This window comes from Pipra filicauda, unplaced genomic scaffold (genome assembly GCF_003945595.2).
Source record: "Pipra filicauda isolate LSUMZ 115617 unplaced genomic scaffold, ASM394559v2 scaffold462_size518177_pilon, whole genome shotgun sequence".
In the NCBI taxonomy this organism is placed as follows: Eukaryota; Metazoa; Chordata; class Aves; order Passeriformes; family Pipridae; genus Pipra; species Pipra filicauda.
Genome location: NW_024104601.1, coordinates 464,133 through 489,927, shown reverse-complemented (window position 1 = coordinate 489,927; position 25,795 = coordinate 464,133). Strand labels below are relative to the sequence as shown.

General features: G+C 52.0%; 1 protein-coding gene across 1 annotated transcript in view; it reads right to left on the bottom strand.

Annotated features, from left to right (window-relative positions):
• Nucleotides 1-25,795, bottom strand: part of ZMAT4 (zinc finger matrin-type 4) — a 45,934-nt gene that overhangs the window by 3,414 nt on the left and 16,725 nt on the right. The window contains exons 3-6 of the mRNA XM_027744343.2: nucleotides 16,397-16,486; nucleotides 11,094-11,250; nucleotides 6,191-6,418; nucleotides 2,688-2,784 (exon numbers count right to left, since the gene is read on the bottom strand). Coding sequence (XP_027600144.1) covers nucleotides 2,688-2,784; nucleotides 6,191-6,418; nucleotides 11,094-11,250; nucleotides 16,397-16,486 — 572 coding nt within the window. The remainder of the gene's footprint in view (nucleotides 1-2,687; nucleotides 2,785-6,190; nucleotides 6,419-11,093; nucleotides 11,251-16,396; nucleotides 16,487-25,795) is intronic.

Genomic DNA, 25,795 nt, shown 5'->3' with positions numbered 1-25,795 from the left:
TAAGGACTGGCTCAGTATTAGCTCCCTCCTCCTGCATCTTTTATTCAACACCAAAACACAAGCCCAGACACTTCCAGCTTCCCTCCCAAGCCCTATTTTCCCTGTTCTGGTCAAACAAATGTAGTCAGAAACATTCGGGGAAGCCCCTGAAATTCCTGTGAACGGCTCAGCCCTGCCCACCAGACTGCCCAGGACATGACCCCCAAATTCTGTGCTGCCCATGGAACTGCAGGACCCCCAGCCCCGTGTGGGGCAGTGACAGGGTCCTGGGAACACGTCTGCCCGGTATTTTTTGGGTGGTACCAGCTTCCACCATGCAACCACCTTCCCTGCTCACCTGTCCAGGAGCAAAATCCCTGTATCCCTTCATCCATTTCCTTCACAAACTGCTGCCCCCTTCTTCGGGTCTGTTTAGTTTTTAATTATATGAAGTATGACAGCTACATAAAATGTTTTGTTGCCTTGGTAACTGCAGTCCACTGGCTTCAGCCTGAGTTACGAGGCAGAGGACAGTCTTGACATTAACCAACAATAATGAGAACAGCAGAAACCAGTGGGAAAACACTGGCCAAGGTACAAGGAGGGGACGATCCTCACCCGTCCCCCAGTGCAGAGCACCCTTGGGAGCCACGGTGCTGCAATGGCCCAGTGGGACATCATGGCTCTGGAAACTCGGCAGAGGACCGGGTCTGGATTTCCAGATTCTCTCTCTTTGTATAGAAGAGGTAATTGCTCGGAGAAAGCTACAGAAACACAGATGCAGCCCTGCCAAAATCCATTGTTTGCGCTGCCCAGCACATCCCTTTGCACTGGGAACGGGTTGAGCCAAGGGCACACGTGCCATTAGTCACTCCTACAACAGCCAGAGCACTCCTACAACAGCCAGGCACTCCTACAACAGCCATGGCACTCCTACAACAGATACAGCACTCCTACAACAGCCACAGCACTCCTACAACAGCCACAGCACTCCTACAACAGATACAGCACTCCTACAACAGATACAGCACTCCTACAACAGCCAGGCACTCCTACAACAGATACAGCACTCCTACAACAGCCAGGCACTCCTACAACAGCCACAGCACTCCTACAACAGCCACAGCACTCCCTACAACAGATACAGCACTCCTACAACAGCCACAGCACTCCCTACAACAGCCACAGCACTCCCTACAACAGATACAGCACTCCTACAACAGATACAGCACTCCTACAACAGATACAGCACTCCTACAACAGATACAGCACTCCCTACAACAGATACAGCACTCCTACAACAGATACAGCACTCCCTACAACAGATACAGCACTCCTACAACAGCCACAGCACAAATAACTTCCCAAGGTGTTCGTCCCCAGCACTAGAAATTAAGATTTCTTCATCTCTGCTAATTGCAGGAGACTGCACATCAGAGCAGGTGTGGGGATAACTCAGAGGACCAGGCACCCTCCTGGCACTGCAAAGTGGTGGCACATCTTTCTGCACATCTCTATTTCCCATGCATGAGGCTGCTGTGGTTTGAGATGAACTCCTTTATCCTTCACAGTAATACCAGCAGCAACCACAGCAATAATCATACAGGCTCGGAAGGACCGGCAGGGGAAGGATAAATTACAGCTCTGGGCCCAGGCAGCTCAGCACAGATGCTCTCATTCCAGGTTTCCCACAGGAAGAGCTCTTGGCTCTATTTTCCAGCAGTGGGAATTTGTTGCACTGGGTACAGACCCCAACCCTGTCCACACTGTCCTCACTGTAACCTGGCCAAGCAGGGATAGCCCACCAGGGGGAAGGGCTGGAGGAGAAAGGGAGATGGAGGCAGCAAAGGAGCTGCTGAAGGTCCCAGACTGCTCCTGGCCCAGCCCAAAGCCACAGCTCTGCCTGGCCCCTGCCCTCTGCTCCACAACAACCTGCACTGGCAGGTGTGCTGGGTCACCACGTCTGACAGACATTCAAAATCCCTGAATAAATAGGACAGAACTCACGTGAATAATAAGGAATCTGTCAATAATAATCTGGGAAGGTCCAACATCATCTGGGGAAGGGCTGGGTTTATCCTTTGCTGGCTTAAGCCAAATGAGCCATTAGTGGTTATTGCTGGTTCTGCTCATCCTGCTCACCTTTCAGACTGCCCTCAAAGCTACCTGAAGCACTTCAGGTATATCCCTTTATATTCCTCTCCTAATCTGGGCAGTCCTGAGTGCTCCAGCCTGAAACAGTTCCCAAAGCTCACATGTAAGTGCATTAAGAGCGATTAGTTTATTAATCTACTCTCTGGTACCATGTATCTTCATCACTTCATTTTAATAATTTGTACTAATTGACAGAGCAGACTCCCCCCAGTTCTCGGAGCTGGGTAATGCCTAATTGCTCTAAATCACAGCAAAAACAGTTTCACTGGGAAACACCTAATCCCATTACACTCCCGGTGTCTCTTCTGAGGTTTCACACATGAAAGAAGCTGCAAACTTGGTATCATTAACCACGAGCCAGCAGGACTCCAGGAAGCCCATGTGTTCCTCAAGCTGGGGGGGCCTCTGTGTTTCCAGAGCCCCCCGAGCCCAGCCCAGCCCCCAGAGCTCCTCTGCTGACCAGGCTGTCGCAGTGCAAAGCCCCGTGACAGGCAGTTCCAGCCCAGCAGACCCAGCCTGGCTGGAGCCCAGGGGAGCAGCGTGACAATACCCACTTGGTCTGATGTTTGGAGCCCTTCAGGTGCGCGTGGTACTGCTCTATGGAGTTCAGGGTGACGCTGCAGAGGTTACAGGTGTAGCTGCGCTTCAGGCCTGCGGGGAAAACCCAGAGTGTTAATTAACCAGGCTCTGGCTGTGCAATAACCACCTCCAGGACACCAGCACCACCAGAACTTCATCCCACTGGAGCTCACCAAAGCTGCTACTTGGCTGAAACTGGTTCCATAAAACTGAAGCTCAACCCCACGGGCCATCTGCAATGGGAAGGTGGTCCCAGCCTGGGCAGTCTGTGCCAGGAGCTGCTGGGCTCTGGCTGTGCTCACATTCCCTTTTGCATCCTCATGGCACATCAGCATTCCCTCCCCTGCAGCGTGACATGCATTCATGTAAAATTGAATGTCCTCCTATCCCCATTAAATGAAATATTAACAAGCCAAGTCATTAATGTCATTCTGCATAAAATGCATTAAAACCCATTCCAGGGGAGTTCTTGTTAAACTGCTTCTTACTAACCACAAGTGACAGAACAGAATGAGAAGTATTTATAAGGCATACAAAGAAATTATGAGACGAGATAGAAAATGAAACTCAGCTCTTTGCCTGATTCTGCAAGACAGCATCTGCAACACTGCCAATACACCTGAGAACACAAAGGCTCCAGGTGACAACATCCCTGTGCCCTTGTCCTGCCGTACTGCAAAGGCTGCTGTGCTTTCTTTTAGGGATTCAGGGCACCTGTTGCAGAGTTTGACTCAGCCCCAGCACCAGGCAGAGTCCATTACAAACCACCTGCCCCTGAGGAGCCAACCTGCCTCGGAGAGGGAACACGAGAGCTCAGCCATGGGGGATACCAGACGTGGACTGAAACTGGTGAGGTGTGACCTGACAGAGAGAACCTGCCATTCTCCCTCCCTGTGCTTGGCACAGGCTGGGGAGGGCGAGAGCTGCCAGATGGAGCCGTGCCAGTGCCTCTGCCCGAGCCACGGCCACTCCTGCTGCTGAACAGGCAGAGCTGTGGGGGCAGAGCCTGGAATCCGAGGTTTGGTACCCACCAGGTTTTGTCTTTCTATGATCCGTGCCAGGGTTCAGGGGTAGCCAGGGGAGGCAGCTCTGCAGGAAGAGAACTCCTAATTTCTCCCTCTTTCAGTCTATGCCCACATCCCTCCCTGCCCAGCAGGAGCAGAGGGGGGTCCAGGCCAGCCCTGGGAGCAGGGGGACCTGGAGCAGCTCAGTGCCACGGCTGGAAAACAGATGGAGCTGCTCGGAGAGAGAGGGCTGGACCCTGCCCTCCACTCAGCCCAGGGATTTGTGCCTGTGCACTCCCCTGTGCTGCAGCTTTAACTCAACACACAACACACACACTGCAGAAATGGTGCTCATTTCTCCTTTTTCTTTTTTTCCCTCCTCTTTCTCATTTCTGAGAAGAAAATAAGACTTCAAAATTGCAAGATGAGCACTTGGTGAGAAGAATCAATGTTTTTGTTTCCTATAAATATCAGTTGTCCAAAAATACATCTCTATTCTTATTTCTCCAAATACACGTTCATATTTATCAATAAATATTTTATTACAGCCATTATCACAACATCAAAGGCTGCTGAAATGTTGTACTTCAACTGACACTGCTTATTCCAGGCTCACACAATGCATCAAATGTTCGTCTCCCACACTAGTCAAAATAGAATTAATATTTAAGCTGTGATGGGAGAAGCCACCAGGGATGCAGGGGAAGGGGATGACTTTGCGTTCCAGGGAAAACTGAGGCAGCCACTGCCTTCAACACCTGTAAGGATCTGCTCTGGGCTGGCAGCTGAGGGCATCCAGGAGAGCATCTCTGGAGGGACAGAGATGGACAGATGGACATGGCCTAGTTAAGAAAAAGTGGAAAAAAGCTTTCCCAGCTTGGCAGGCTCAGGGATGGGACAGGCTCAGGGATGGGCTCAGGGACAGCCCCTTTGGCTCCCTGGCTGTGCACCTCCCTGGTGCTGGGGAGCACCACAGGCTGCAGCCCCCAAAACAGCACCCTGGAGTGTCCAACCAGAGGGCCAGAGCTGTTCCCCTGCACCAGGCACACACACAGCCAGGACAGCTCTGCTGTCCCCTCTCCTGCCACCCCCAGCTCCGGAGGGACCACACTGGACCCAGCTGCAAACCCCAGCCATGCACAGCACCCCGGGAGGGTAAAAACCAGTGGCTGATGAGGCTGTGAAGGCCTCCACTTTCAACTCTCCCGGGCACAAGATAAATGACTAAAACACTTCACAACTGATTTATTTACAGTTAATGACATCCTCGGCCACTCTGGAGCTTGGCACAGTTCAAAGTACCGAGCACTTCCATGTTATTGTCCCAGGTTTTATTCCCACATCCTTCCAGCAGCGGGCAGTGACTCAGCCCCATGAATCATTGATGACACCGTGAGTCACACTAGGTAGCACAGGAGGATCTGGATAACCATTACAAGGTTTATGAGAGATCAAGAAGTGCACAATATATTGTATAGTCATTAGTATCTAAAGGGAAATTATTTCATTTAGCAAGGAAAAAAAAAACCAGGTATTTTAAAATGTTATTGCAAAGCCTCACTGGCAAACCAGACCTCTCCCACATGGCTCTGAATCAAACCTGCCCTTCTCCCTCAGCTGCCTCGGTCTGCACAGGGGATCATAACCCAGACCCCAGAGACAAGAGGCTCGTGCCTCTCCTGTGCCTGCCCCTCAGAGCAAACCTGTGCTCTGTCAGGATTCAGTCCTGGACACGGCACAAATCACAGCTCCCACCACAGGCTCGGGAGGGCCTGGGGGTCCCGGGGGGCTGTGGCTCTGCTCTGCACGAGAGCAGCTCCCAGAGGGGTGCAAAGCCCAAACCTGTGTGACCCCGGGGCACAGCCCCCACAGGGACCTACAGGTGCCAGAGCCCCTCCCCATGGGGCCAGCACAGAGGGACAGACAGACAGACAGAGGAAGGCTGCTCTCCTTTCTGCAGGAACACAGAAAACTTGTGTTTAACATCCCTGCAGCAAGTGCTCAGCTCCTCTGGCTGTGCGGCCCCGGGGCCACCGCAGTGTTTTACAAGCACTAATTAAATCACAGCAGACAGCTCTGTCCCACTCTCCCTCAGGGACACGTAGGGAGTGCTCTGCCTCCAGCAACATCCTCCCATCCCCTTGTCCTCGTGGGGCCAAGCGCTCCAACGTGTTCTCCTCTCCCAGGGATGGGCCACACTTGCTCGAGGACAGGCGTGTGTGCCAGTGGAAGGGACTATTTCAGGAGGAGGCAGAAGAGATACCTAGGAAACAACTTCGAAAGGATGCTGCTAACGCTGCAGGCTGGCACCCTGGAGCAGGGGATCTTTTTTCACAGAGGTGGGAACCTCAGGAAGCAGTAACAGGACCCCGGGGTCCCTGCACCACTGGAGCAGGGCAGCAGTGACCACAGCGGGCGAGGGTCACCGGATCCCCCGGGGAGCAGGTCCCCATCTCCACGTGCCGCTCCCTCACCTCTCAGCTCCCCCAGGTCCAGGGTCTTGCCCAGCTGCTCCAGGAGGTCAGCCCTGGCCGCGTTCTTCTTGTGCTTTTTGCCGTCGTAGTGCTGCTGTGCCATCAGGGGGTTGTTGAACCAGGCTGTGCAGAGCTGGCAGTACCTGTCCGAGTCCCGGCGCTGCGGCGGGGACGGCACCGCCGGGGGACTGTCCGTGTGCGGCGCCTTCAGCGAGCCCAGGGCGGCTTCTGCAAGAAGGCAACGTTCAGACATGAGCTTTCCAGGCTTGTGCTGCTGCCTGAGTAGCAGCAGAGCCCGAGGCAGATCCCACATTAGACACGGGGAATAATTAGCAGCAGTTACAGGGTCCCAGTGGATATTTTGGATGGCGCTGCTTGGAAATCTACCACTTCTCATTAAAAAAAGCAGCATGAAAGGACAGCCCGGGACTGTTCCTCGGCTTTCTGAGTTTCAGTAGCTGGGGAAGGAGGATGCTCTCAGTTCAGTTACACTTCTTACCACTGTTGTGACTAAATCTGCTAAACTTATCCTGCTTGAATTGCTACTCCAAGGAAAAATCACCGATGGAGAATAAATACACCATGCAGAGCCATCTCCTTCTCACGACAGAGAGACAGATTTATCACTATCTCAGGATTCTTATTTTTTAATTTATTTGGTCTCAGAAAGAACAGGGAAAGCCGTAGTCACTGTAAATTGTCATAGATGAAAAAAGAATACTCAGTAGTCAGTCCCATCTTTCAAAGACCTTCACATTGTGAACTGTCAGGTACCAGCAACCCTGATCTTAACTTAATTCCATTTTCCAGCCCATCCAGGAGCACAAAGATGACCCCCCAGTCATTCCAAATAAAAATGGGTGATTAGTCTTTATATAATGGAGTGCACCTTGTTCAACACAGTTCCCCAACTTTGTACAGTACAAGTCACAGAGCCACGGAAAAACAGTTTAAAGTAAAATAAAGTTCAGACAACACTGTGATACAAAAATATACAATGACGAGCACTTAATTATCACACTTGGTTCAAAAATTCCCTTTTATGTGGTTTTCCTTTTCTTTTCCAGATGAAATGTCTGCTCCCTAAATAATTAACAGCCTGCTCTCTCCGTGGCACTGGAACAGGCACATTTGGAGGCGGCGAGAGGCACGTGGTGGCTCCCTTTGATCAGGAGGTGATCCAGCTGAGCCCTGATGAGCACACAGGGCAGAGAATGCCAAACCCACCTCAGTGTCTGACACCAGGAATGGCAACACAGGGATATATTTAGGCACACAGTCATGCCTGGAGCCCACTGTGATTGAGTCCATGGCTTGAGAAAGTTAATATTGTTATAAATCTTCTGCTGACCTGCTCATCTATTAACTTCCTTCGAGGAAATTCTATCTTGCATATAACATTACTAACAACCTTCTCAGTTTCCAGGGGTTTGTAAGCCTCTATTGTTTTTGGTGACGACTGCCAAGGTATCAGAGTTCTGAAGAGCTGCTCCGGGCAGGGGCAGGGCCAGGCAGGGCCCAGCTGGATTTGGCTCCTAAAAACAACACCTTTCCTACAGTTTCCACAGGAGAGACACAGCCCAGCCCCTCCAAGGTGCACGTGGCAGAACTGCAGGTGCAAGGAGAGCAGAGCCAGGGGCCAGCACAGCCACTAGGAAAAAAATGAGGGAACTGCAATATTGCCTCTCCAAACTGGGATTACACAGACTCTGCAGGTGCTTGGCTCACAAAAAGAAGCACAGCTTGCCTGCTGCAGACACGTTTCTGTACTCCCTGAGGAGCCCCTCTGCAGGAATGGGCCCATGCCCAGACCCCAGTGATGCCACAGGGACTGGGAACAGCCCCAGTGATGCCAGGGGGACCCTCTGCAGTGCCCCAGGACAGGGCTGGGCTGTGCTGGGGCACCAGACTGAGCTGCAGAGATGTTCAGACCATTATAAACAACCAGTGACTTCGGCAGCCCCGGAACTCTGACAGATCTGACTTGCTCTGCAAGCCCCAGGCTGTGAAGTTAAATCTATCCACCCTTTTGGTCAGCTTTCCCCTGTTTCTACATTCCCTGAGGCCGGAGGGGAACCAGGGAGGCTGAAGCTCACGGAGCTGGTGGTGTCTGCAGGAGTTACATCTCCCACTCACTAAGGGAACCCGACAGCAGCATCTCTGCTCTCAGCCCCAGGCTGGCCCAGCAGCCCCGTGGCTGTGCCTCTGAGCCCTCCCCAGGCTGGTGGCTTGTGCTGCCCCAAAGGCTGGCAGGAGGCTGTCAGTGGGGTGGCACCAGAGCCCCCATGCCCACCCCGGCCCTGCTCCAAGCCCACCACCACATCTGGCTCCCCCTGAACCCGTGGGCTGCAGCCCCACGGCGGGGACCCCCTGCCCACACCACAGAGGGGCTGCCCCAGGCAGGGATTTCCTCTCAGCACAAAACACCTGCTTGTGAAGTCACTCTCCTCAGGTCCCACTGACAACCCCCACCACTCCTAAGGTGTGCTGAGCTGGCCTGGCAGTTAATGCAAACGTCCCAAATTCACCAAATCCTCCTGAAGGGAAACAGATGAAAACTGACTTCTCCCCAAATGTGGATTCATTGGTTTGATATGTGCTACATAACTGCTGCAGAACAGCAAATGCCATCATTCCCCGAGCAGCGACACGAAAATTAATAATAAACGCTCACAAAACGTCAAACGTTAAAAATGTTTCTCCATCTAAAACACAAACATAAAAGCTGCGAGTTTGACTATTTCAAGTATTTCAAAATGCTAAATAGCTCATGACAGTCTGCCTTACGCTCCCTTTCACTGTGGGAGGGAAGTGAGAAAGTCTTACTTTGCTGCAAGAGGCAAAATACAAAGTTAGAAACACTTTAGCACTCCAGCGATGAACTAACGTTTGACTTCTTTCTCACATCCAAAGCTTTTTATTCTGAGCTGGATTTAAATGGCACCCAACTTTTCCATTGGCACGCTCCAGGAACCCAGCATGAGGACAAGAAATAACTGAGCCACAACAAGGGGGCACTGGGGAAACTCGGTTTTCTTCAGAAGAAATCCCAGAAATCTGGGACTAAGGCAGACTCCAGCCACTGCTGGACAGATCCTTGCATCCAAACCCAAAAGCCATTTACTCTGCCCCCCCTGGTGTCCCAAAGCCAGGACTATTGCCACCTGCCTGGAACAATCCCTGCAGGCCCCCGCGCTCGGATCAATGAAGGCAGCAGCTTTTTCCCCCCCAATTCTTTGGTTTGTAGCTCCTGGTGATGATGGGATGCAAGCTGACAGAGGATGTTGGAGATGACTAGAGGAATTCGTCAGCAATGGCAGTGACATAAAGCCTCTGAGGGGTACAACCTTGTAGAGCAGAGCAACAGGAAAGATCACAACTACCTCACTGTCATGATGAGACATCGTTTCCGTGAGAAACCCGACTGTTGGGGCACTTCTCCCTTTCCTGGAAGCACCGGCAGAGAACGAGATTTGTGTTCCACTTGGATGGTAACAGTGAAGGGGAAGGTGTATCTCTGCAAGGAGACTGAGACTAGATGTGATTTTCTTCAGGACTGATGAGACAGAAACCCCAGAATATCAAGCAGCAGAATATCTTCCCCAGGAGCATCCAGCACACTCAGGGCTGTGCTTAGCTGACTCCCAAGACTCACGAGCACTGGAGTCTCTGAAGCTCTGTCTGACAGAATTAAAGCTCCCTGGTGCCAGACACAAAGGACTGGGACAAAAATCCAGTGGAAAAATGCTGGGTGATTTTAGGAAGCCCAGAAAAATGCTGTGTCCAGCACATCTCATCTCATCTCTGAGAACTCCTGGAGAGCAAGGAGGTGCTTATTAATGTATTCCTGAGCTCAGCTTCATCTTCCAGATCAAGTGCCTGGAAGAGCTGATGAGTCCTTGAGTTACTCCTTCCCAGTGATTAGGATGGCTGAAGAGCCCATTACTCTGGAGCACCAAGTGTGGCTCACTTAGAGCCTTGTGAGGCTGATCCAGATGATTCAAAAGTGAGACCAAAACACAGTGCCAGGCTGCAGCCCTTGGCAAGCCCTGCCCTGGCCGGGCCCTGTGGTCCCTGTACCTGCCTGCACAGTCCCCACGGGAGAATCCAAATCATCAGCTCACATGGGAATCACCCTCTGTGCTATTCCCTGAAATGGAAGGGCCAGGGCAGCAATTCTGGGTCACATCTGCCTGCAGGACCTCAGCCCAGGCATCCTTCCTGGAGAACAGGGAGTGCTTTGCTCGAGCATTCTCGGTCCCCACAACAACAGAGGAATTTTTTTTTTTTTCCACAGATTATCAGTGTTTTTCAGGGACTTTATGGTTAAGCAAACAATAAGATGGTTAAATTATCCGATTCCAACACTTGACTTTTTAAATGTGAAAGTTAATAGGTTTGCATTAGTGGAACCACTGTGGAGGAAAGCACAAAACCCATCTGGGCAAAAATCAAGAGACAATCAATCTAAGAGTTTTTAAAGCCTGGATTTCCCTCTGAGGTAAGCGCAGCTTATGCTCTGCTCTGTACAGCAACACCAAAGGTTTATTAAACTTATTAGCGGAGCTGTCGAGTAACTGCTGATAATTAAAGCCAGGCTTGGCTCTCTGTGCCCAGCAGAGACATTGTCTTCCACGAGCAAAAACCCTCGGGAAGCATGGAGCCAGAGACAGGGCTCTCACCCCAGGGCCAGCCCCGGCTGACAAACCCCTCATCTGCACCAACAAAGCAGACAATAACGAGCATCAGCAATTTTTAAAGGTTGTTATGACAGCAACACAAAGGAACAGCTGTTTCTGCCAGCCACCACCACTCAGCCATCCAGGCTGTGCCCATCTCTGCCCGCACACACCGTGCCCCCCACGCCAGCCCCTCCTGCTCCGCTCGCTGCCTCTGCACCTACCTGTGGCCTTTAATGCTGGTTGTTCCCCTAGCAACAATTTTAACCTTTTGGCATGGATTTTCCCTTGGTAATGCGATTCAGCCACCACTGCTGAGGTAAAGGACATGTTACATAGTGTGCAGCATTTGTTCTTATCCACTGAGTCACCATCACTGCCCTGGGTGGAGACAAAAACACAGACAAAAAAAGAGGTGTGTAAGCCCACCGAGCACAGTCACGGAGAAGGAAGAGAGGAATCCAGGTCGTTATGCCAAGGCCATGGTTGCCAAGAGGTTTCCCTTCCTCGTGTCTCTGAATCTCACTCCTGCCCGGTCCCAGCCCTGCCCAGGGGACACCTCCAACTGCCCAGCACCTTCACCCTGCTCTGTGCTGGGAGCTCAGCCTGTACCTGTGTCTCCACAACCACAGGGCTCCTGGCACATCCCCCAGCCTCCCTTCCCTCAGCCTATATTCCTGTTCTCTGGTTGAGGTCCCGCAGACCTGGAGCTTTCCCTGCCCTCTGACACCAGCACTTCCCCCCGAGGCACTTCTGTAGGAGACCCCAAAACCCCTGGGGGACGGGACCTGGGGGGCACAACCCTCTGTGCAGGTGGGAGAAGCAAATGAACTGGCCAGAATCATGCATGTCCCCTCAGCAGGATCTGACACCAGCTCTGGGTGAACCTACCCACCTGACCCACCACTGAAGGTCATCTTCTCCCCCAGAAAAGCACTATTAGAAAAATTACTGATTTTCATCACTTTTTTTGTTGTTGATAACTGTAAATCAACTTAAACCTTAGGGAGAAATCTCAAGAGGTGATTAGTACTGTTCTGAGTGTAATTTGCACTTCTTTTAAATAGCTTTCTCTCAAGATATTTTATGTCTTCAAAGGGAATCACTTGAAAGTTAAGAGCAGAGTAAAAAATTTCCAGACTCTATTGATCATCAGTGGTGGCAACATATAAAGAGCCTCCAACAGAGCTCGTTTGAAAAGCTGATACACTTCGGTGTTAATGCACCAGGGTCTCTTCCTCTGCCAGGGCTGCTCTTCAGTGACACTTTTCCCTTTCCAACCTACTTTCTCAGCTAGACTGCAGTTAAAAAGAAGAAAATAAAACCCCCCTCAAAGACCCTTTCAACACCTCACGTAGAGCCCAGGGTCCCATTTACACCGACCCACAGTTCACTGCACAGCTCACCCGGGTTCACCCATGTCTCTGGGTGGGCACCTCAGTGAGTGGGCAGGGGAGGAGGGTCACCCCCAAACTCTTGGTGGGTCTGTGAGTCCCTCTGCACGCACATGACAGACCTCTGCTCCCTCACAGCCAGCTGCACACACCAAGAACCACTCCTCCTCAGCAGGGTGCACGAGGTGTTTGGGCTCAGGTGTTGTTAAGCATTTACCCATGTTCGTATCCTCTGCCAGCAGCATCCCCTCCCTTCCCTCCTCCACCATCCCCTCCCTTCCCTCCTCCACCCTGCAGGCCCTGCACGGAGCCAGAGGCTGCTCAGCCCTGAAGGGTAATTATGCCGTCTCATTTGTCAGCGGCTGTTTTACCTGTAACCGGAGGGGCCGGGAAAGCCGAGCCGGGTGTCTTTTGTCAGCCCCTGAATGACACGGCGCTGACAGGATTGTGCAGCCAGCTGGTGAAATCACACGCCTTGTCTGCCAGGACACCCGAGCCGGGGCACAGGGCAGCGCCTGGTCCCCGGGGATGCACCCACCCATCCCTGCCCATCCCTGCCCATCCCTGCCCATCCCTGCCCATCCCTGTCCATCCCTGCCCATCCCTGTCCATCCCTGCCCATCCTGTCCATCCCTGCCCATCCTGTCCATCCCTGCCCATCCCTGTCCATCCCTGCCCATCCCTGTCCATCCCTGCCCATCCCTGCCCATCCCTGCCCATCCTGTCCATCCCTGCCCATCCCTGCCCATCCCTGTCCATCCCTGCCCATCCCTGTCCATCCCTGTCCATCCCTATCCATCCCTGTCCATCCCTGCCCATCCCTGCCCATCCTGTCCATCCCTGCCCATCCTGTCCATCCCTGCCCATCCCTGCCCATCCCTGTCCATCCCTGCCCATCCCTGCCCATCCCTGTCCATCCCTGCCCATCCCTGCCCAGCTCCTGTGCCAGCCCAGGCTGAAGCAGTGAACGGGCACTGACAGCTCCTCTGAGGTGCCACACACCCACCCAGCAGCTCCCTGCCCCTCTGCTGCCAGGCCCAGCCAGGGAACATTTCCACCCCTCGTTCCCTGAGCCTTCTCCAGCCGAACCTTGGCCATGACACAGCACAGGAGCTTCACACAACAGAACACACCACGGGCTGGCAGTCAGAGCATCCATCTCCCAAAACTGCCATCCCACCTCTTCCCCCTCCTCCACAGCTGTGCCGAGCCAGCCTAATTTATAGGGCTTCTTTTTGTGATATTAGAAACTTCAAAGCCAGTCTGGTACATCCAACAGAATTAACTTCAGTTATTCGGTTGCCTGTTAACAAGCTGCTAAAAGGCATAATCCCCACACAGGGTCAGGCACTTGCAGCCCTTTGCTGGGTGTTCCTTAAGCAATCCACAGGAAAAGTAAGGATTTTTATTCCACAGATACAAATCTGCTGTCTTCATTTCCTAGGCTTTACTAAGAAGAAAAGATTATACAAGCCCTTGAATACAGCAGTATAAACCACAGCACTGAAAGCACTGCAAAATAACTTTTAAATTTGGGTTAATTTTCTGTGCATGAAGGTGCTGCTATTAAAGGGCTGCTTTCTGTAACGCTCCATAGGAAATTCAGGCCATTGCCATTCTGGAGCCTGTTTTTCTCATGGCACAAGAAAAGAGCCAGTTTATGGCTCCCTAAAGCTGAAACACTGAGAAACAACAAGCCCCAAGTGAAGTGTGGGGGTGTGACAAGGTCAGCACATGTCCCACAGTCCCCACTCTGGCAGGAGCAGAGCCACTGGCAGCCTGGGGAGGATGGGATGACCCAAGAGACCCCGGCTACCACCACCCAGCTGTGTCTCTGTGGGCATTTAAACCTGCTGGAGAATGAACTAAAGTCTTCCATCACTGATTTCTTTCACTAAACCAGTACTGGGTACTTTGGTTGCAAACCTGTGGTAGGGTACAAAAGACACAGTAAGAACATTGGCCCTAAAACCACCTTGGTCTCAGTGGAGGTGCTGAAGATTTCAGCTACAGCACACGGTCAATTCTGCCCCAGAAGGGTTCAGGACTGTGATTTCCTCACTGATGGGGAGCTGAGGCTGAGCCTCCCGAGGCAGCCCTTGGCTCCACCACCCCCAGCACTGCCTGGCAGGACACACATCACCTCAGCCACAGAATCTAATATCCTGCTGCCTTCCCTCAGACCATTCATCCCCACTGTTATGAGCCCTTTCCCGAAGCTGGTTAAAGCAATTTACTATCCTACAGTACCAATAGGGCTAGAAAGGATTTGAAGGCTTTTCTCCCATCCAAAAAAAATGTGTTTCATAACACATCAGACATTTTCATCATGTCTGTTCTGATCATAAACAGGGTCCTGTTAGTTAAAGGCAGCGAGAAAAGGCTGATTAAACCTGATTTACCAATCCTGGGACTTGAGGAAAGGACTCCTGATTTCAGCAGGGCCCTGACACCTTCTCAGATGACTTTCAGCTGAAATGTTAAGCAGAAATTTAAAACGGAAGGTCAAGCCATGAGGTTTTTTTCCCCTCCTCCACACAAAATTAAACCAATACCGAAGAGCACAACAACCGAGTCCTTATCCAGCACAGGACTAATTGCATGAGCCTCCTGCTTCTCACTCCAAAGGGCTAACGGGTGCTTTGGGAATGTAGGGTGTTTCTGCAGCCCTCAAACAGCAAACAGCACTACCCTCCACCTCACAGGAAGGTCAGGAAGCAAATGCTGCCTCCGATCCCATTGCACCGAGTATCCACAACTGCAGCTGCCTCTCCCTCCTGCTGCCAGAGGGACAAGGTGCTGTTTCTGTGCTCAGCAGGACACAAACCCAATGGCACACAGCCATGGAACAGTCCTGATGGGGAAAAAAAAAAAAGCAAATATTCGTTTTTTTAAGTTGCAGATACTTCTGCACGAATTTAATTGGTTTTCGTGGATTATTTCTAATACTCATTAGAGTTGCTGTGCCACGGCCCAGCGACACTGCTGGGATCAGGCACCACAGCCACACGTGGCCGTGGCAGGGATGTCACTGTGCAGCATTCGAGATGTCCTAAATAGTTCTGTTCTCTCTAAATGCAAAGGCTTGGGTAATATCTGATCAGCAACGAGCCCACTTTGAGCTGTAAACATTGGCAGATTTTCCCTGCTATATTTTCATAACACAAATAATTTTAGAATTTAGGTCTGGCCTAGCCCAGCATTCACCTAGAGCACGAGGACTCACTAATCCACCCCCCACTAGGGTTTCCCTTGGCACAAGCATCAGCAAACACAGAATTATACTCCTTCTCCATGTTGCCTTTCAGAAAAAAAATGGGAAATAGTTCAACTTTGACTTATTTGAGGTCTGGTTGGTTCTCTGTCCTCCATATCCCTGTGCTGAGATGCACATGCAGTATGTGGTTCCTTGTTAGACACAATCAAACCCCTTGGAGGATCACGTTCCCAGTCTGTATGTGCCTGCCCACTGAGCCCTTCACACTTCATTAATAACTCAATGAAAATGCAGTGAGATCCTGTTGTCAAGGGGCAGATTGCAACTCCAAGTACTCCATGTGCAACAGAAATGTACACTAATGTTTTAATTACTGTGTGAAGGAGCTTTCAGATTCCTTGGGCAAAATCTGCACCCTTCCCCTTTTGATTAGAAGATATCTCAGTAAATAACAATAGTGCTCAGCCCCAGTCACACCGAACTGGTTTGGATGCTGCGTGCTGGGAACTTCACCCCAGTGCTGCTCCATGCACAGCAACCCCAAAGGCCCTGCCAGCAGCACCCCAGAGTGGCCACCACCCCACTCCTGGAGCCTCCATCCCCCCATCACCTGCCCCAGGTGCTCACCAGCAAACCCAGCCACCACACTGAAATGGAGTCAGCCCTGGGCACCTGCTACCAGCATGTTTTGTCCTGCGAAAGAACATCCAATAACCAAAAACGCAACCCCTGTTGCTGATGCGCATAATTCTCGTGCGGTTTATTGAAAATTATTTCCAGCTACTCTGCATTTCAGCTAATCTGAATGTTACCTCTGGGCACCTGATCATCTGCGCCCGTAACAGAGAGCACGCTGTGGCCCAGAGTCAGTGAGCCACGAAGCAGCTGAATGAACAGGGACTTGGATTGTACCCACGTTTTCTGAGCGGAGCTTTTTCGCCGGGCAGCCTCCGTCGACGGGGTGAAGCATGTAATAGAGGCGGACTTTGCTGGCATGCTTCCGGCTCTGCAAAGCAAAAACAGAAGAAAAAGGAGAACTGAAGTTGCAAGGAGCAGGAGACTCTTGCTGTGCTCACTAAAGCAACCCACAGTCAGATTTCACATCCCCTTAGCACAGGTATCCAACACCGGAGCAGGAAAGGGGGACAGACCCAGGCGAGGAGCATCTGCACCCCACAGAGGTTTCACAGAGCTCTGCACCCAGCTGAAACGAGCTGTGGGATGACTGGGACTCCTGCCATTAGCAGAGGAAATGGTCTACCCCAGCCACCCCCTAAGTCCTGCTGCCTGCAGCCCCTCGGAGACACGGGGGGGATCAGGTGGCGAGGGAAGGGCAGCGTTTGTTACCCAAAATATGGGGTTACTGAGCTTCAGGTGGGGGCAGGATGGCATCGTGAGGGGTCAGAGGCACACACACACAAACCAAACCCACAGCTCCTACACTTCCAGAATGATAAAATATAACAGGGGTATAAAACCTCCCATGAGGGACACATGAGCAGGTTTCATGCTGCCTCTGGGCAGGGCTGGAGCTCACCCTCACCTTTGGGCAGGTGAGGGTCACAGGGCAGGTGAGGGTCACAGGGGATGGGAGATTCCCTGGTCGTGCCAGGAGCAGCAGCAGCCAAAGCAAACCCTTGGGACTTGCAAAATGCAAAGGAAGATTTTAAAGCTTCTACAGCAGGAGCACAGATGTAAACCTTTAAAACCCTGACTTACAGTCAGCTCTTGTCTTCCAGCAGATGCAGGGAGGAAAAGCCTGCAGCCAGGAAATACCTGCAGCCAGGAAATACCTGCAGCCACGAAATACCTGCAGCCAGGAAATACCTGCAGCCAGGAAATACCTGCAGCCAGGAAACACCTGCACCCAGCATATTGTCCAGATATGTGGGCAGCTGTTATCGTGCAAATGCCTCCTCCGAATCTCCCTTTTCTGATTGCCCTACAGAACAACAGCACTGCAACACCATAATTTCAGATCACAGAGCCACAACTTTAAAACACTAAATTATCATCGGTGTGTTCTGGAAAATTCTTTTTCCTGTGGTATGAACTTGGAGCTAAATTTGCAGGGAGCTATAATTTGTATTTGTGTGCAGAAATGGGACTATACAATCATTTTTATCCACGGAGCAAATCAGTCAAGATAAATAACGTCAAGTATCTGCCCTCAACTTGTCCTCCTGCTGCATTTAGCAAGTGTGACCTGCCACGGCCAGAGCTAAGTGCAGGAAACCCCAAAGCTCCAGCTCTCAGATGAGCAGCCCAGGCAGCAAGAGCTGTGTGATTAGGAGATGACCAAACAGATGTTTGAAGTGCACGGGCCGGAGGGGCGGCGGCGCTCCCGCTCTCCTTGGCCGCGGTCCCGCTTCCTGCCCGGAGCGCCCGCTCAGGGAGAGTCCAACACCCCGCACAGGCAATGTGGCCTGAGCTTTTCAGCTGAATCCCTTCCCTGAGCATTGACACCCCGCAGAGCAGCCAGCCTCCCTCGAGTCATCCTCCCCACAGTCACGAGGCTCTTCCCTCGGGTGAGTTCATCCAGCACGTCAGGATGCCCACACGCACACACAGCCACAGCCTGCTCGCTTTAGAGGGTAAAATGTTTGGGGTGGGGGCTGCTGGGCGCGTGCAAACCACAAAGGCAAGATGTTTAGAGGAATCATTATTGTGGTTCTGCTCCGTGGTGCTCAGCTGGGCCACAAAGATGCCCCAAATGTTGGCGTTAAAAGGCAGCAAAGCTTCAGCCCTCTGTGAAACACCTCTCACCTTCACTCACGCATTTGTTTGGATTTACGAAAGCCTAGGTAAGGAAATGACTTATGTTTGGCAAGATCTAAAACCACAGGGCTCCTTATGCAGCCTCATTACCCTACGGTTACAAAAGCAGAGCTCAGAATCCTCCCTGGCCTCTGCACATCGTGAGCATCTCCTTCCCTCTGCGGGCGGGGGAAGCACAGCCCATTTGTCATCCATTTTATCTCTGGTATTTCCTACATTTACATGTGTATTTATCATCCCAGCACCCCGGCAGGAGCACAGCAGGAGCACAGTGATTATTCCTGGCGTGCTGCTCGCAAACAGCCCCGTGGGTTGTCCTCTCCCTCCGCAAAGCAAACCTGCAGCTCCGAGGCACGAGGAGGGCAAGTGCCAGACACACAGCAGGGCCAAAGGAAGAACCACCAACAGGAGCCAGGAAACCAGGATAAACTGGGATCTGGGCACCTCCAGCTTCCATTTTGATCCATCTCACCACACGCACAAGCCTTAGAAAAGACAAAACCTTGCCACATGTGTCAATCCACAGCCTGGAACCAGCACCCTGCCTGTGGAGGCACCTCCAACAGCCACCACAACCTCATCTTGGGTGCAATAAGGGTGTTTCTGTGCCTGTGAATATTTCTTTTGTAGCTGTACAGAGTGTTACACCAAAGGCATTTTCATTTCCCTGTCTCTAGTGGGAACAGCACCTTTCAAAGGCACGAAGTCTGGCTTAATACTGTCGGCTTGAAAACCAGCCCTGGCCATGCAGGGAGCTCAGAGAGAGCCTGTTTTCACATAGCTGCTGCAGAGTTCTGCATTGCAAGCTCATGTGCCACTGTAAGGCTCATCAATAAAAGTAAATAAATGGATCATTTCTATCTCTATCAAATCTACTCTAACACAGAAGATTGTGGCAGAGACAGCAGAGTTCTGGCAATTCAACTCTGAAACATAAAAGGGCAAAGCAGAGCTAAACTGTGCTATGAAATGCAATTTGGTCTTGCATAAATCAGGTTTTGGAGCACACTCTGCCCGGAGCAAGAGGCGAGAGCAGGCAGTGAGGTCTCTGTGGGAGCGGGGGCAGCTGGCAGGGCCTGGGGAGCTGCAGGCAGGGCTGGTTTGGGATGCACAGCCCTGCTCGCCCTGGATGATGGAGGGGCTGCTCATCCAACAGCTCTGGGGAGCACTGACCCGTCTCCCCTCACACGGCCACAAGTCCCCAGCTGAGGCAGCAGCCCGAGGCTGCACAGACACACACAGATCCCCCTGCCCTGTGCCTGCCCAGGGCTCTGGGCGAGCAGAGCACACGAGCTCAGCACCCCACTGCAGCCCCGGCTCTGCTCCCGCTTTGCACTGCTGATCCAAGCTGAGCTGACAGTCTGAAACACTTCAACACTTCACCATTTTGTGAGGGCCTTCTTCCCGTCCCCCCCGGCCAGGTTCAAACCAACCATCTCTGCAGCTTCCCTCACGCTGTGCTGGCAGCTGAGCTCATTTCCCTGTTCCCCACAGATCCCTTCATCAATCCTCGCTCCCTCCTGTGCTGGCAGCTCCATGGTTTCGATCAGTCTGCCCTTCCCCTCCTGCTCCTCCTGCTCTGTGACCTCCTCTCCAGCCAAAGGCCGGGGCTCCCAGCCCTGGGGGACGCGTGGCCACACCGAGCATCACTGGAGACACGAGTGGGAGACCAAGGAGGGATCCACCCTGACAGCCCAAATGGCTGCAGCTCCTCTTAGTTTGTAAAAAATTCTTTTTACAAACCCATCGGGTGGGTTTTAATCCTTTTAGTCTACAGTGTTGATTTTTTTGTGCGCTGGCAGTTTCTTAATTAAATTGCCATGCAACGTGCAGTCACATGATTACACCAACTTTATTATCTGTATTGGCCCTGCTTGTAATCTCATCAGAAGAGAGAAAGTTATTTTGGCTGGCCCAGTTCTCCAAACCCTATGCAGAAACCCCATTACATCATCCTCCAGCCCCTCTCCCGAGCCTGCTGTGCCCAGGAGCTGTGCCAAGCTGGAGGGCTCCAGCTCCCAGTGCGGGTCCCCCAGAGCTGCCGTGCCTGACTCTGCACTCGCTTCCTCCTGGAAACTTCCTCCACCTTCCTGGGCCCGTGGAGGGTCAGCAGTGCTGGTGCAGAGCGTGTGGCCAGTGCACTCCAAACACTCGCTTCTGAATTAATTCCTGGACCTGCCGACTCAACAACAACAACATTCTGGATTTCATAATCGCTGCCTGACAAACTCCCGAATTTCTACTGGAACAGGACCAATCTATTCCTCCCTCTGTGATATAACAACATCCTCTGCGTTTTTTAAATAGAGGGCAGAAGTATTTTCAGCAAACGCCTTCCCTTTTCTGCCTCTCCTACCCACGCGACCAGCAAACCCTGTCAAGCTCCCCGTGGTTCACCGCAGAGCCAAACTCGGGCTGTTATTCCAGACACTGCTGCCTGTCAATGCCCCTTTTCTTCCTTTGTAATTTTTGCAAAGCCTCATTTATAATTTATGGTCATTTCTATCAACTGCCCCTTTTTTCCTCCGTGAGTTTAATTTTTTAAAAAGCGTCTACTGGTGCTTGTGCCTTCCTGGGCACACAGATCTGTGTCCACAGCTCCTGAGTGCTCAGCTGAATTCTCACCCCCATCAAACCGGCTGCTTCAAAGCAGCAGAGAAGAACATTACTGGTTTGGACATTGATTTGTTTACATGTAAGGGTAATTACTGATGATCTATTCAGCCAAGCAACCACTAGCTCACTTCATCTTCCCTACATCTGTGATCACTCCTCCCAGCTTGCCAAGCTGACTCCAAGTGAGGATCCTGAGCATGAATTTTCTGTCTCGGGAATCACCATTTCAGCTGTGATCTTTAACTTCACCACGTCCTCTATTGATTTTGACTGTACTCAAAGTATTTCTTGTCCAACACACTGCTGGGTATCCTACAGAGAGGAAATAACTCTCCTTGGAGGCTGTTGCTGGAGCAGTGTGGCAGGAGCAGCCGGGCTCAGAACTTGGCTCACGTGGTCCCAGCACCCACAGACCTGTCCCCCACAACCGGGGTCATCACCCCAAACCTACCAGGAGTCCCTTCTCACATCACTCCCTCACATTCCCTCTGCAGTGGATCTTACATCTACACTAACACAACCATGCATTTACTTCTCCATTGGCACTAAGGGATTTTTACAGCCAGTGCACCTCCATGAGCAACCTGATCGAGCTGAAGGTGTCCTTGCCCTTGGCAGGGGTTGGACTAGACCTTTAAAGGTCCCTTCCAAGCCAATCCATTCTATGACTCTGTGAACAAGCCAAGGGAAAGGGGACGCAGGGACAGAGCAAGCAGGCTGGGAACTTCTCAAACGCGCTTTGTGCAGCAAACTAAACCCTTCCTGCTTGCCTGCAACTGCAGCTCAGCTTCCTCAGCTCAGGCCACGCTGCCATTTGGTACCGACGTTGAAGGTGTGGGTGGACTTCACCACTGGCACAGCCCCACCATCCCAGCACCAGGTGGGCAACAAGAGTTAACACAAAGGCAGCATCTCCTGTGTGCACGAGCTGCCCGGGACTGGCTCTGCAGCACCAGCAGGGATGCTGCTGTTCCCATTCCATCACTGTTCCCATTCCATCCTCCCTGTCTGAAACAAACCCCGGTTACAGCACGTCAGTGCCAGTCACTCCTGAGAGCCCGTCAGCCCTGAGCACACGGGGGAGGGCCTGTCACAGCACACAGAGAGAACTAAAGGCTCTGCTTTCAAACACCTGGAGCCCCCACCCAAACACGGGCTGCAAGCCTGATAGTTTAAAGACAGCAGGAGTGAATACCTGGAATGAAGAGGTGCCCTCCTGTGCAGCAGGAGGGGAATGCCACAGAAAGGCAAGAGCTGCAGGACTTCTCCCAGGGATGCTGGCCAGCGCCAGCCCCTCGTGGGCAGCAGAGCAACCTTTCACTGCTTTCATTCTGTGCAGGTTCAATGTGACATCCCTGGTGCCTCTCCATTGCTGCTAACCCTGGGTCCCATTCCCCAGGCATTTCACTACTGCTCTGGAAGGACCTTTGAACTTCAGCTATTTTTAGCCAGCAACAGGCCTCTGCACAGAGGTACCTGGGAAGGGAGCTGTGCACAGGGCTTCATCTGCTCCGCTGGTGCTGCTGGTTAGCAATAGATTTTGACGCTGGGAGTGCATTAAATGTAATGCTCAGCCATAAATGTTGACAACAGAGCAGTAACACAGAGCCTTGTAAAGTCCCACCCCATCTCCACTGGTTTCTGCAGCACACGTGACCCAGCAGCTGCCACTGTGCTGCGTGTCCATATGGGCTCTGTGCAGGATGGCAGCACGAGCCCCGTGCCCTAAAACACTGGCACCCACCTACCTCCCTCATGTACAGTGGGTGACCACATTTACCTCAACATATTTTAGCTGGGGCTGTCACCACGACACGAAGTGGGTGCCTGTGTGTGCACAGACAGAACAGAGCAGCACCTTCATCATCTCTGCAACACAAACACGCTTTCATTAGCTTTTCCTCCTCAAGCCAAGGTTCTCCTACCAAACACCAGCACAATCTGCAGGATAACAGCAATGTCTGAACAGCCACCCAAAACCATGAACACCATGGCAGAGCAGATTCCAGCAGTGGTGGGGAAGGACGCAGGAACAACAGGTAGGACGTCCCCTCCTCCTTCATCCTCTGAAGGATTTACACATTACTGCCGCCAAAGCAAGACACAACGTGACAGGTGAGCAGCAGCAGGGGCAGAACATAGGAGAGAGCTCATGGCCAGCAAATGTCACCTTCCCTTCCATGGTCACTGACATCAGCAGAGCCCCGACACACGAGAGCCCAGTGCAGCCCTTATTTCCAGCTGAAGCACATCCCTTCCACTCCTCCATCCTGGAAATGCCTGCAGCATCTCACGCAGGGAGCTGGGAGCAGAAACAGAACATTCCAGCTCCTTGCTTTCTAGCACAGCATTTATTTTGTTAAATAGAGTATGTGCTCTTGCGGTGCATTAATATTTCAGACACAGGATTGCCTTTCTGAGCACACACATCTTGATCCTTAAGGCACTAATGTGCCAATAGTAAACAATGTTTGTTATTCCTTCAGACAAGCCATCGCTTCATGCCGTTTCCAGCCAAGGACAGCCCCACTGGAAGCAGATTAACCCCAGCACTGCTCCAGCCCACGCAGAGGAGCAGTATTGATGGGGCTGTCGATAGCGCTCCGCTCTGAGGCAGGCTGAGAAATTCCAAAGAGCACTCAGCTCCGGAGAGGAGCCAAAGGGCACGGCACTTTATTTGCTCTCCCCACTTCCCTGTACATTTGAATTTTAACACGCCTTGCCTCTGCCCTCCCCTGCTGCTCCACGAGCATTCAAGCACCATTCCCTCATCTCAGAGGGAGAGCTGACACTGGCACAGCACCTTCCCGGGCTGCTCCTCCTCCAGACCCCGGCGTCTTCCCTCATTTTAAATGGCAAAGCTAAGCACCATCTGAACACCTGAAGCAATAAAGATTACAATGGAGAAAAGCATTATAGCAGCCTGAGGAGCAAATGTGGTGATGAATGTGCAGCTCAGGGTGAAATCCGAGAGCAACTTTGCATATGAGGTAATTTTCCTGCAGGATTTTCAAGGGGAAACATGAAAATAAATGGTAACATCTTCCTAATGGCTGTGAACACTTCTATACAGAGATGAGGACTCAGAGCTAACTAAGAAACCTTAGCTCTATTTTTTTTTTTAGCTTTTTAATTTACAGAGCAGCTCACCAGAGTGATACAACCTCTCTCAAAACAGAGCTGGAAGGAAGTGTTAATTTACGGGTGATCCCCAGAGAATTCAGCAGCAAAGAGGCTTCGGGCTCCAGAGGGAGACGAGATGCAGAGACAGCAAAGAAAAAACCCATCTCTGGGGCACAGACTTTCAGTGGCGTCGCAGCAAGCACAGCACATCAACAGTGGGACACGAGAAGGTGTGAAACACCCCCCTGCACGGGCCACCACCCGCCTGGCACAGCCTGGAGCACGAGGCATCACCCTGCCTTCTTCTGTGATCCTCCACCCACTCAGTCACCCCGGTCCCTCTTGTCCCTCCCGAGGAGGAAATGGGAGCCAGGGCACCGAAGGGACACTTGGCACTTGAGGGCAGCACAGGGAGCGTCACCCAGCAGGGGTTGGTCTCAGGCATCCACATTTGGATGCTTTATTCCAGGAGCAGAGGTGGGAAGGGAGTTTTCTGACACTTCAAGGGAGGAATTAAGATATTCACTTGCTTTAACAATTACAATATTCAAAGGCATGCCCTTTCGGGCACCGACACCACCCAGTAAGATTTGTCTCACCTCTCACAGCTGCACAAAAGCTGCCCAGCACCAACCCCCCGAGACCCTCAGCACCACAGCGGGCACGGAGCTCGTTAAGGCCTTTCCTCACTCGGGAATGTCATTACAAGCCAATATCCCAAGGCGGCTACCAGGCTCAGCTCTGTCCTGGGGTGAACCCTGGGCAGCAGGGCAGGACCTGGCAGTTTCCCTGGGGTGGGAAGGAAAGCCTGGACACAGCATCAGACAAAGCCAGAAACGCAGTTGCACAAAGCACATGAAATAAGGGCAGTATTTGTTGTATGTCAGGTTGGAAGCAAAAATATGCTGCACACACCCCGATCCTTTTGTCATTTTTCCACTACACTTGCCCTTGGAAATAATATCGCTTAATATTGCGTGACTGACATAAAATTATTTTTTAATCCTGGTAAAGTAGTGCAGAAGAAGAGAATTATTGGTTGGTGATTTGGAGAAGGAGACGAGACAGCGATTGGAATTGACTATTCCTGTTTGGCAAGATAAAAACATCCCCCTTTCATAGGCTGTTTCCCTCTATTTTCTTACAGAGAAATGTCTTATTTTGCATGCACAGAGAGCCAAGATTCCAGTCCCTGGCACAAGGGCTGCAGAGCTCACTCAACTGCGCTAGCGAGGCAGTGGATCAATCCCCTCTCTCTCCAGGCTCTGGCTCAGGAAGGGGAAGGGCAATGCTGACCAAAACAAACCCCAGCACCCCCAGCTGCACGGACACCGAGGGCCCCCAGTGCCCGTGGACAGCCAGGGTGCCCACCCTGGGGGGCTCCTGAAAACAGATTGGCAGAAAAGAATCAGTTTTTAACCACAGAACACTTTTTAAAAGTAAGAAGGGAACAAAAAAGGAAAAAGGTGTGCAAACAGAGAGCAGCTACTTTGTCAATCAGGAAGAAACAGCGAATCTCACATTCCAGGCAGCAAGGGCTGGCAGCCTCGGGCAGGATGGAGCACCCAGCTCCACCTCCCTGGAACACCTCCAGGCAGGTTTGCAGCCTCTGGCTGTGCCTGTGGGTTCCAGGAGGTGCCAGGAGGAGACTGTCACACTCCAAAGTGTGACCAGGACAGGCACCCCAAAGGGACGAGCCTCTCCACGGCACAGCCCCGGGGCAGGGGCACCCCCAGCGCCTGGGCCACCCTGAGCAGCCTCCCCAGCTCACTCCCTCACCCCTCTGCTCCGTGTTATG